The following is a 13,268-nucleotide window of genomic DNA, read 5'->3' on the forward strand; positions in this document are numbered from 1 at the left end:
CAAACTGCAGAATGGGTTTTGTTTCACAATCCTCTCAAAGCAGCAGTTATTCCTGCTCCAACTTTTACTCCTACCCTTTTTCCCTCCACTTTACTTTCCATTTGGATCCTTGGATACGGCACTCTGAAACGCTAACTTCTCTGGCTATGACCTTTTTTCGGCTTCCCTGTTTGAGGAAGATGTCAATGACTGCTGGATAACTGTCGAGTCAGCAGACTCGCACATGATTGTGTAGGTCATAGCACAGTCATTACATGAAATTGTTGTGTTCATAATCTCATTGTTAGTCTTGCATAACACTCAATGCGAGAGAAACGCATAGATAAGCCGAAAGCCATAATCGACAAATTTAACTTTGTCTATACATAAATTAACAGTGTTACACTTTATTAGTTGAATTACTGAAATAATTTAGTCTTTGAATTATAATCTAATTTACTGAGGTGTGTGTGTGTGTGTATATATGTATATAAACACTTCCAGACATATGCCGTCAGCTTCTTACCCTGCTGTTTTCATTTGGCACCAAAGCAGAAGGGCATCTTTGGCTGACTTTTTCTCTTTGTTGTCTTCCGTTTCCACACTGATGTCTTGGATCTGTCATTTAATCAAGATAGCAAGGTGTTTATAAATTACAATTTCTAGGTTCAGCAGCATATTTTATAGTAATTACATCGGTATGCAATAACACCTTTTGGAGAGTGAGAAAACAGAAAGTCATAACGAGGAGCTCATAACTAAAACATAATTATTAGAAAACCACAGTGAAGAGTCATCTAACAATCAAGTTTTATGAGCTTCAAAGAGGAAGTGCAAGTTGGCATAAGGACAACATTACAATATAAATAACCACTAACCTGAAAGCGGAGGATTATAGTCCATATGAGGCCTAAGGTGAGACGGTGATTTCCATCCACTATATCATGGGATCCCATGTTTTCTAGATGGACCTTTTGCTCCTTGAGAAACTGCAGAGCTTTGTCAACATTCTCCAGGCAGTGGATACGCATGCGGCCCTTAGTGGGTTTTGGCTATGAGGGGGGAAAAAACAAAACAAAAACAAACAAAAAAAAACAAGATGCACCCATTTGAATGTTGTTGAATAAAAAAATTAAAGAACAAATGAAATGGAAAGGAGGACCTGACAGGAACTTAATAGGGAAAGCAAACAGAAACTGGAACACAAGCAAGTCAGTGTAATAAAACAAACAGGTCCAGTGAAAGTGGTTACTTCCATGTACTGACCAGCTGTTCTCCTGAGAGGACTTCCAGAAGGCGGATTAACATGCGCCCATCCCGCAGATCTGTGTACAAGTCACCAATGCGACAAGTCACTCGACCCAAGTGAGAGTTTACCCATTTGGTGAAGGTTTTCTTCTGCACAGCTTCACGCTCATCTGTAAAAAATAGCAGATAAACAAGAGTCAGCTCGCATTGCCTTAGCTTTGACATGTACTCTGCCTGAAACCGTCCCATCAGTGGAGTGTTTCACAAGCCTATATGCTCCAAATGCACTCCTCTGAACAGTCGTATTTACATGAGGCTTTAGTAAATAAATATTCACAGAAAATCCTTTTTTTTTCTGTAGCTGACAGAGCAGAGAGAACACCAGCAGTTTAAGTCATGAGAATTTAAGGCCTTGCCTTGTGTACTCCCATTTTACAGACAAAATAGTTTCTTTTGTCTGCAATATTAATCCAGGGAGGGTTTTCTAATCTTAAAGGAATAATTCAGGCTTTTTGAAGTTTTGCTAAAAGATTACAGGTAGTCAATATTTTACCTGCAGTAGACAACTTGCTGGGTGTCTTTATTTAGTATAAATCCAGATTTGTTGGTCCTTGAGACCAACCTGGCTTCAGTGTCAAAAATCTCATAGTAGTCATAGTCACAGTTTATAAAAACGTATATTTTCTAAAATTTAAAATTGCCTTAATTAATTATTATTATAGTGTTCTAAGAAAATGTAGTTTTCACACAGCTTTAATTTTATATCATGGAGCTACATGGGCCACAACGCAGTGCTCTTTTGTGTTTCACAAAAGATCGTCAGAGGTGGCACAGAGCCTCCCACCTCCATTTCCTGTGTAATTAATCATCAGCCTCTGTGTAAATAACCACGCAATGCAAACGTGACAGTGGTTTAAAGGTTCATAAAATAGTGTCAGCATAAACCACAGTGACCTTTTTGAGATTAGAGGGTTTTTAAGGGAGTAAGACGAGTCTGCTTTGGTCTTGGCTCCATCTGGACTAGCTGTTAGCTTCCCTCTGGGACCAACTAATCTGGATTTATACTGAATTATGACACCAAGAGTTTTCTACTGCAGGAAAGATAATAGCTGCTTCTAAATCTTAACAGAATCATACTTGAACAACCCCTTACAGATCAATCAATCAAATTTTATTTATATAGCACTTAACAGCAGAGAGTACTCCTGCATCAAAGTGCTTTACTTATAGATCAAGATGCATTGATGCCATCTGCTCAATTGTCAATTAAAATATCTAGAACGACTAAGCTTCAGAATAGTAAACACAGCACAAACATTTAGCTGCATGCATTTTTTTGCTGTTATTGCAGGTAGTGCATAAAGAGAAACATTATACAGGTCTAACCCAGACGTGGACTACAGACATATGGACTACAGAAGTAAGAGGCTAATCCTGCTCCACCAACCACCCAGGTGACCCAATTTCTAAAACATAAGGTCTCCCTCGCTTTGGAAAACACTATTCCCGGAATATAATCAGATATAAAACCAATCTGAACCAAACAAACAAAAAAAAAAAACTAAATGGACAATTAATTTGAGAGCACTTTGAAGAGAATGCACTGAAGTACCTAAAGAAAGTTTATTGTGGTAATGAACATCAATTACTATCCGGTAGGGGGAAAAAAAAAAGAAGAAGAAGAAGAAGAAGAAAAAAAAACCTGATTGTGAAATATAAGCCCTCTAGGGTGGAGTAACCCCATGGTTCATAGTATTTGTTCTGGTGCAACCTAAAGACATTTTTCTTTTTTTCTTTTTAAGCTTTTCTCTGCCAAAATCAGCTGCTCTGTCTGACAGGACACAGACATGCTGCTGTCCCAAGACAGTGATAAAGTGCAGGTCATTTAAAGCCTCAACTTAAACTCCATACAACAAAGGCTTCCTGTTCAATCTGGAAAAGCTTGACAGAATCTGATGGAACAAATGAGAAACTTCCCAAACCCAGGTTCATAAAACCTTTAGAGTCTAAAGAGAAGAAACTGATATTACAATCAAGGGGATCTCCTTCCAAAATTCCAAGAAAATTGTAAAAATTGGACTAAAAAACAGAATCAGATTCTTTTTAAAAACATAGACAAAAGCAATGACTGAATTTGTTATAATCATGTGCCACAGCGCTTCCAACTTATTGCCACCTTACCTGGCTGCCATTTTCTTGGTTAATTTGGAGTCACATTTCTATTTTCATATTCTACTTCCCAGATAAATCTAGAGCTCATAGTTCAAGTTTACAGAATATAGACAACTATTTCTCAAAAACACGACAGGCCGCTGGATGAATGACTGATCTAGCACCTAACCACCAGGCTTAGCAAGTTTTCTGGGGGGAAACCTTGAAATGAGTATGAGCTCGAGTACGTCAGCTTTTGGTCACTAACAAAATAACATGCTGCTGGTTAGGTTGAGCTTAAGGTAATAGTAAAAATAAAAAAATAAAAATATAATAAAATAAAAATCAGGTAATGAGCTATGACTAAGACCAAGTCAGTGTAAGACTTGGTCTGATAACTTGAATAATTTATTTGAAGGAATCTTAATACTTTTTTCACAAAATCTTAAGCAAAAGGTGTGGCATTTCTATAGTCTAATGTAAAAGCATGTATGAAAATACAGAAAACTACTGCTGTACTTCCATGCTGTTCATGGCAGCAGAAACTTTTAGTAGCAACGCTTTAATTTTGTGCAATGTTGTCTCTTTGCATACTGCAATTTTGTGTGTTGGTGTTTTGAGGCTGTCTTCTATTTAAGGTTTTAGGCGTCAGTATAGTTTTACAGAACAGCCTCAATAAACCTTTTTTTCTTGTTCTAGTGACACAAATACCACAAAAAGCTATTACTCCAATGCTAGGGGCTTATTAATGAGTTTGGACCTGTTTAATGAACCTGCAGATTTATGTGGATTTGACAGGTGGACTAAAGCAGAGAAGTCAACATTCCTTCTGTGGCTTAGTCATGTTATGACAGCACCCAGGAGAGAAAAAAACCCAAGAGCGAGAAAGATGCTGTCAGGAAATGGAGGGGTCTCCTCAGAATAACTGCTACCAAAAATTTGGCATTGTACTTTCCAGTCTGAATGAAAGCACAAGCAAAAATAAACAGTTTTTTTTGTTTTGTTTTTTTTTTTTTTTTTACATTCATGGACTGATGGGTTTTACATGCACAAGAAGATTGTGCTGAATATTACATTTGCAGATCAATGCCTAAATTGTGCATTACCTTCTGCTAGAAAACTCTAACACTCAGGTTTAGCAGCAGGACTTCTGGTGGTAAACTGTTATTTTTAGTCACGGAAGAATAGCAGTGACACATGATGGCGGGGACACACACACACACACAACCAGGTCTCTGCTATGATGTCAACCGTCTCCAACGTCATGTAAAATACTTGTGGAGCCTGCCAACATAACTGCAAATTACAGTTGCAAAACTACAACGGATGACAAGACGGCTGATGGGTAAAATATAGTCTTTCAAACACACTCCCACTAAATGCAGGATAGCATTGCTTGCACTTTGACAAAACAGAAATTCCTATTAAAAACAAACAGTTTGAAGCAACCCCAGGTTTCTAATCTGAAGCTAAACCAGCATGATTTTCCCCAGATAAAAACACAATACATTTTATTCCCCAACAGTGAAACAGCTTCTCACAGCCTCAGTGATTTTTAAAATTTTCCTACAGAAATGAGCACACCATCAGAATGTTTTTTTTGTTTTGTTTTTTTAAAAAAAACCTCTTGATCCTTTGTGTGTGCAAGCTAAAAAGAAAAAACACCAAGTGACTTGAATTTGCAGCGCCATGTTTTTTCCTATTGTTTACTAATGACAGATGAGAAACTAGTAGTTAGAGGCATCATTAAAAGTTTCAAGCACATTTGGGCTTGTCCAGCCACTTTGAAACCGTTTGTAGATGGTGGTAAGCGCTAAGTATATGTCAGAGCAAGACTAAAATGAGGGCCTGTCCCAGCCAGTGCACTCTTTAACAATTCAAGTTACCGGAATTGAGCTCTTGTTTTCCTCTTCTTTTTTTTTTCTTTTCTTTTTTTTTTTAACACTCAAACAAACCTGAGCGCTGATGATAATGATTATCTGCAAGCAATCTTAGCATATATAATGCTGGACCTAATCCTGTTTGTGTGGCTCATACTTTACTGGGATCATGTTTAGTGACACATGCAGATGAATACAACACCAACACAGAATTAGTGAGGCAGGGCTTACAAATGTTTATATGAAAAATCACATGATACAGTTGCTTCATATTTCAAGTCCAAGGAGCATGCTTTTCTTATAACCTCTTCACTACTTAACCTTGACCTATGAATCTTACAAGTATTAGCATGGTACTTAACTGAAGAAATAAACTACTGTTTTGCTTTTTTTAGTTGTGGTACACAATGAAAACATTTTTCACATCCTTTCAACAACAAATAAATACCAGGTATTATGTTTTTTTAAGTTGATTGGTAAACTACCATGTCTAGCAAGTAACAAAAGCCAAAGACACAATTTAAAACTTATTTTTAGGCAAAAAAAAAGTTTTAAGGTGTGCTGTGGTGGCGCTGGGGTTAAGCACAACCCACATATGGAGGCCTTAGTCCTCAACGCAGCTGTCCCAGGTTCGATTCCCGGGCTTGGCGACCTTTGCTACATGTCTTCCCCCTTTTCTCATTACCCACTTTCCTGTCAATTAACTATCAAATAAAGGCCACTAGAGCCCCCCCCAAAAAAAAAAGCTTTAAATAAATAAAATAACCAATCAGGGCCAGGGGAATGTCTTCATTGTGTAACACAACAATAAATAAGTAGTGACCTTCCCAAGTTGTACAGCGTTTGGAGTCTTTTCCGGCAGTCGTTCATTGCCAGACACTTCACAGCCCCAACCAGAATTAATAAGGTGGAAAAAATGAGTGACTGATTCCAAGATCTGCATTTAGAGGCTGAGCTACAAGCCAAAAGTCTCAACATTTGTTTTTTCCAATACTGTGCAGGATTTCTGGCAATGGGACACTTGTCATAGAGCAACTTTGCTAAAGAGAGTGCACTAAATCACAATGTTAATGAGCCTGTCACAGACCAGAGACGAGAGCAACATGTTTCAAAAAATGAGATTAGTGATGATGTCATCGGTAGATATGCTAACTAGTCTGAGCATCCATGGCAAACTACGCTATAGGGAAGAAGTTGTAAAGAACCAGTGAGAGAGAGGTTGTGAGAAGCTCATATACATTCCTGTAATGCCTCTAAAAGTTTATTCCACTGGTTACAAGTATTACTTAAACAAATACATACATAATTTTATGATCTGTTGAACAATGCCAGTCTCATTTCTTGTCAAACATTTTGGTTGAAGAGATTTTAAAATTAAACTCTTTCAGGAGTATTAATAATTGGGCTTTTCAATAGGAAACCAGTTGATGAGCACTTTAATCAGAAGAAACTCAGGCAGATTTTGATAGGAATGTTAGATAATTAAAACTTGACTACCTCCTAAAGGCACATGTCACCAGCAGAAATTTTTGATCCGTGATGCTGTATACATAACAGGCAGTGTTCCAGAACAAGATTCCAGTCTTGGTACAAGACAGAAAGTCCGATCACTGATTAAATTCTGTTTGTCACATCACAGAGATTGTGTCCTAACACACAGGGGTCACAATTCAGCACTAGAAAAGAAAAGAAGACGCCCTTGTTTATTAACAGTAGCTCATTTATAACTATGGAATAGATGGAGCTAAGCATCATAAAACAGCTGGACCTAAATCCTAATTTTACCTTTTTCCCTATAAATAAGAAAAACACTGACCTGTTTGAAATGGCAAAAGTTCAAGTTAAACAGATTTTTTTATTTGTTTTTAATTAAAAAACCTGTTTGACTTGTAGGTCACCGAATCCTTCAGTGAACTTTGAGTGCCTCCACTGTTGGATCTTTCTTCTCTTGCACAACATAAAATAAGTGGCATTACAACTAGAGAGGATTGCACACAAGTTTTGCCATCCCAGATATTTCAATAACCGTTCCCTTTATTGCCAGATACGCTTTGTAATCATCTCACTCCTTGCAAAAATATGCAAAACTGCAAGAGAATCTTGCAGAGGCTTAAAGCAGGTCTACCTTCAGTGCACAGGCTGGTAGTCATTAGGAGCTGCCAACAATTTCACCTTGCTTCATGTGCGGCCTTGGCCATGCGCAGTAATTCCCACTTTTCTTTGTAGTGCTGCTATGACCTTGATTTTGTAAACTCCTAACATCCTGTCAGTTACTTAACCCGACCTTTCATTATGTGTGCCTTTGCTCGCAATCTCTGCAAAAGAAGGTGCAAACTGCTTCCATCAATTTGTCTGACTTTATGACCTTCTTTATGACATTCTTCACACAGAGAAAATTACTGAGCCAATCACTTAAGTGCTCATCAGTGGGAGTCTGACTTTTCTCTTGTTTTCATCTTTGGGTTTAGTAAAATAGATTTCCTAGACAGCAAAAACGGCAATAAGTTTTACGTCAGGTGTGTAAAGGCTACACAATATGTGCTGGAATAAAATATTAAAAACATGCAAACACATTTGTAAGCAGCAGACTTAAAACCAATGATTGACATGCAAAAGTTGGATTCATTGAGGCTTAGTTATAGAATGTCAATACATTTGTTGGTCTATATCTACACAGGGTTTGGATCATTACCACGTCAGTGACCCATATAAAAAGTCCAGTCTGCCTCATTTCAACAGCTGTGTCAGAATGCTCTACTTATATTTGATGACAAAAATCCATCATGGTTGACACAGGGCTTCCGTCTGTTATGGGTATAAAATGTGTACAGAGGTTTTAAAAAGCCAGGACTGAAAACTCCAAAAATATTTTCAGCATGAATTTCCAATAACTAAAGAGTCCTTTCATTAAGATGCCATACATAACATGGAACACACAGTAATGCAACACCATATTTCTGCACACTGCAGGGCAGCTGGCAGGAAGAGGGTCCATGCACCCTACCCTTACTAACAAGACAGACAACTTGTGGTATTTTTAAATATTTTCAGTCAAAAAAAGTGTGAAAACTAAAGTAGTGTAACCCACTATGGTTAGTTTTATAGAACTGTTACACTGAAGTTTGCAAAATTTGAGTGGCATCACTTTCCATGTAATAAACACAGGTTTTGTTCACTCAGGTGTGATTAAAATGTATTTATGTGCGGCTGTTCAAGCTACAATTGGCCTGGACATGGTGAGGGAAATGAACAACAGAAAAAAAACAAAAAAAAAACTATTTTAGCTTTGGGTCAGAGTCATCCAGCTTGGAAGGCAAGATTTCCCCACCAACAATATGCCAACTAACATGGCAATCTGCAGTGCGCACTTCTGCGAGGAGGCTTACACCAAAAGCAACCCGAATGAATACTAGATGGGATCCAGAAGAAACAATAAAATCAGGCTGAAACCCACTGCAGTTCCACCATAACACACCAGAGGCAGAGAGGGGAAGAACGAAGCCATGCAACAACTAAACCAGAGACCCAGCTTTCACCTGGAAGAAGGTTGGTGGAGAGAATCATTACATTTTCCAGAGGTATGAATATTTTTGAGCCTAATTGCATGTATGCTAAATTATTTATCCATCTTATCTTGGTAGTTACATTCCCATAAAAAGATCTAAATATCTATAAATGTAAAGATACATTTGCAAAATTCTCTTAGTAGTTAGCACTGCAATTAGCATTCCAGGTCTGTGAGCATGTCTTCCATTCCAATATCTGCTCTTCTTCAATGTTTTTAGCTGCACAGTCCAGAATGTCCTCCTACGTCTATATCAGCTAGGGGCGCTATTTTTAGGCAGAGCAGTAAGCAGGAGGTACTAATGCCTTTTATTTTGAAAAAATAAATTTCAGAACTGTTACTGTAAAGAGCTTTAACATATGTTTAAAGTGAAAGATACACTTTAAGGTTCAGCAATATTTGCCTTACAAAATAGTTGATGAAAACAGAAACGGCATGCATCCAGAAGCACAGAATACAAAAATAGTAATTAATCTTAAAACCTCTTCATCTTCGAAAATAAACTTATCATCTATGGCTTGTATGCTGTGTGAGTGTGAGTAAACAAAGAGCAATAAAACAAGTGGGTGGTTTCAGCAAAAGCAATACAAACATTTGGACAGATCATCATGGAGAAAGCATGATGAGGCTGAAGCAGATAAACGACATTAACGGTGCTGTACTTGTAACTTTCAAAATGTTTACATATTTACACGTTCTCTTCAGCTGAAACACCTTAATTAGAAAAAAATAAACCAACTGTAAATAGTCAAAAGCTATTTGTATCAATTAATTTTAAAATACAAGACAATTGTTTTACTTCTAAATTTCTGGAGTTCTGTGATAATATTAAACTGTTGGGAAATATGAGCAAAACTAAAGTGAACAAAATGGCAGACACAGCTGTACATGTTTTGGCTTTTTTTTTTTCACCTCACTCTATAAAAGTAGAAGTGCCCTTCCCTCACTTATGACTTTAAAAGTAGGTCTGTGGTAAAACCGCTGCCTAAAACCTGCCACGTGTAGCACGACTTTTTCTTACACTGTTAAAAGAGCTTTAATGATGTGGCCGTAAAAACGTGTCTAACCTTTACAAGTTTGCTATAACAACGACAAGAGCTGTCAGAGAGAGTAAAATACATTCCTGTTTCAGAACAGTGTATTTTTCTCTTCACCATCGCAGTCAACATGCCCTTCAATTACATTTCCTCTGCCATCTGCAGCTGCAGGTGATAACAGGGGAGATGTGGGAGGAGGGGCCCACACCAAGGCCAATCCCATGAGAAATGAGACCGAAACAATCAGCACTCAACAACAACATCTGCAACACAAGAGTGTGAAATGTCAGTAGAAAAACATATCCCCCATTGGCTCCAAATATGTGCCTTTTTGTTACCCTCCAAAGTGTAGAACTGTCAATAATAGAAAAACTGCACAAACAAAAAGCCATTGTGTGTGTGTGCGTGTATATCCTAAACTCTCACCAGGGTAATGTGACTCAAGAGCAACAGCTCAAAGCCCTTGGAGTCAGTTTCGGTGTTATGACATTACATCTTTCATGAGGAGCTTCAAAATGTGAAACTTGAAATCCAACGCTGATCTCATTACAGCTCAACATGTAGGAGGATACTGCCTCTTGATGCTCCAGTCATTTCTTTTGTATTATTCAACTTAAAGCAAAGTTGTGTGACTGAGTAATGATTGAAAACGATAAACACCCTGAAGCAGGGTAAAAAAAAAAAACCTTTTCTGTCAAATAGCATGGTCTATTTCACTAACACCATGCTGCTAGTGCCTGCTGTGTAACTATTCAGCTAAAGTCCACATCAACTGGTTTGTAGAAAGAGCAGTGACCCTTTGGACTAGAACCCTGTTGTCTAACAAAACTCCCAATGTGTATTTATATATGAAGCAACGCATAAAACAAACTTCACAGAACATTTAGTTTGGCACCAACATCTAAGACTGACATTTACTGAGGTAAACTGAACTTCTAAAAATTGTTTGTTGTACATTACAGAGAAAATGGTGAATTAGAAGGATAGTGTAAATAAATAAAGGAAATTAAAACAGTTCTCATTCATTTGTGAAATAGGACTACTGACAGAAGGCATGTGACGTAAACATTGATCCGGTATTTTAATTCAAACGAGGAATGTAAGTAACCATTTGAAAAACGCGTGTTTTGTACCATATGATAACCATGAGTTGTCATGGTTATCAAGATTGTACAAGTTTTTTTAATATAATGTGTCAAAAATTAGCAAAGCGCACTATTGCTACATCTTATATACTACAGTGATTTCACTGGCTGAAATCACTGTAGTAAGAGTGAAGCTGACTCGGACTAAGAGCTGGTGGCCAAAGAAATCTGAGAAGCTCCCAACATGTTTGACAAATCATGTTGGGAAAAGGGCTGCTAAATCATCATTTAGCAGCCCTTTTTTATTGGTCAATTTCAATGAGAGTCTGCCAAGACAGATCTTTAAGGTTATAGTTTTATTGGTAAAATCAATTTGAAAATAGTAACATTAGCCTTCAAAAACTCTGTTACTTCAATCATCAAAACCTGTTATCACCAATTCAAACCATCAGTCTTTGACATTCTCATGTACCAACTCAGTTTAACCTTTACTTGTTGCTGCTAAGCTGGATTCTTTTTTTATGCATTTATAACAGCGCTACCATCCTGCAGCCCTACCATCCTAGGGCTGCAGGATGTTAGGACAATGTGACATTGGGATATTATTTTAGAAAAGTGCAATAACGCATATAGTGACCACTATAAGCTTTCCAAATCCAAATAGTTACAAACTAAGTCCACCAAAGCAGCAATTGATTAAAACACAGAGCTTTAGCACATAGTACATGAAATATAATAGCCTGCCAATAGTTCCTTTGTGGTTGCAATATTGCAGCCAGTGATATTGCAATAAGAACTGCATATCCTACATATTGTGCAGCTCTAATATAGTTAGGAAACATAATACAGGTCAAATCAAGGTCATCTCTAAAAGTGAAAGAGCTAAGGATATCCAACTGGATGCGAGATAAATTTCTCTTGCATGAAAAAAGATTTTACACATTAAATTAAGCAAAACCTTTGGAGTTTCAACCATTTGAAATTATGGTGTAGTAGCAGACTGAGTTTGTATCTTTATGACTCCCACAGACATCATGTTTTAACAAAAGAAGGGTGTGACCCAAAGAATGAAGCGCGAGGGTAGTCAAACTGGAAAGACAAGTGGGTGTTACAAAAATGTGTTTATGCGTCTGGCTATGTATTTGTATTTTATAGTATGGTAACTTAATCCAGACCATACTGCCCAGAGATGACCTACAAACTACAAAAGCAAATAATTAAATTTTCCCTTCCTGATTCAAATGAGTCATCATAATACAACTTTCTTTGTCTGCAAAACAACAACAAAGAAAATGCACAAAAAGAAAGCCCATTCTATTAGCCCTAACTTGGTGACTGATCTCTAACCCCAAAAGCTACACACGCAGTTTCAGGTTATTGCCAGTCAGGCTGAAAATGAGATTAAGGCATGTGTCCCTATTTGAATGCAATGTTGCATGATTGACTCTGAAAATGTTGTAAAACTGGTATGAATCTCATCTTTACTCCAAGCATTTATTGAGTTTGTGTGAAAGTGTTTTAATGGTGCAGAAATTCACACATCCCACCCTACATACAACATGCATCCTTTCACCAAACCGACACGTTGATAAAGATACGGCATCTTGCAGGATTTGAAATGCTGTGTTCACTACAAAAATTTTAAAAATGTAGAACAAGCAGTGGTGCTCCTCAAGCAAACTCGAGCACACCTCTCCGATTCAGATGGCATCCGGAGAGCAACCACAGGCAAGATTAAAAAAAAAACAAAGCAAATGATCTTTAGTCACACTCCTGTCTTACATGAGAGTTTCATATACCATAATCTCCAGAAGCTAAAATCACAAAAAAAACAACCTCTATTCTATGTTTTAGTCTAAAGTTTTGTTTGTTTTTTCTTTTCTAGTGAACACATTTCCTGCCTCACAACCAATGTCCTTGATAATTTTTGTGTGTGGAAGCTCACAGCTTTCTCAGGCTTTGGCTAAAGACAGAGCGGTGTATTGTAATGAGATAAGAGAGGACAGGTGGCCAAGTGATCAGGTGCCAGACTGCCTGCCTGCTTTAGATCTGAGCTGAAGCCTACTCTATGTACTGCGAATATCTTAATTTCTCCTAATGTAGAATACTTCTAATTCCCACAGGAGGCCATTTACTCCAGAAAAATTCAGAACTATCTTGGAACTCATACCTAATAACGAGGCCCAGCTAAAGTAGAAGGCCAAAAAAAACCCAAACTAAATAATTCCCACCCTAAACATAAGGGGAACGTCCAACACCATGCTTCTGACTCTGAAATATCAGACGAGTGGACACAATTTGGTGTGAGAGTCTAAACTGTGAC

At 37.6% G+C, this 13,268-nt stretch overlaps 1 protein-coding gene across 6 annotated transcripts in view; it reads right to left on the reverse strand.

The window, feature by feature from the left end:
* sptbn2 (spectrin, beta, non-erythrocytic 2) overlaps positions 1–13,268 on the reverse strand; it is a 56,297-nt gene that overhangs the window by 25,349 nt on the left and 17,680 nt on the right. For all 6 annotated transcript variants that reach the window (XM_007563226.2, XM_016676967.1, XM_007563228.2 and 3 more), the window contains 3 exons: positions 1,246–1,397; positions 858–1,031; positions 506–597 (listed from right to left, as the gene is read on the reverse strand). In XM_007563226.2, the coding sequence (XP_007563288.1) occupies positions 506–597; positions 858–1,031; positions 1,246–1,397 (418 nt within the window). The remainder of the gene's footprint in view (positions 1–505; positions 598–857; positions 1,032–1,245; positions 1,398–13,268) is intronic.

This window comes from Poecilia formosa, unplaced genomic scaffold (genome assembly GCF_000485575.1).
Source record: "Poecilia formosa unplaced genomic scaffold, Poecilia_formosa-5.1.2 Scaffold145, whole genome shotgun sequence".
NCBI classification, from domain to species: Eukaryota; Metazoa; Chordata; class Actinopteri; order Cyprinodontiformes; family Poeciliidae; genus Poecilia; species Poecilia formosa.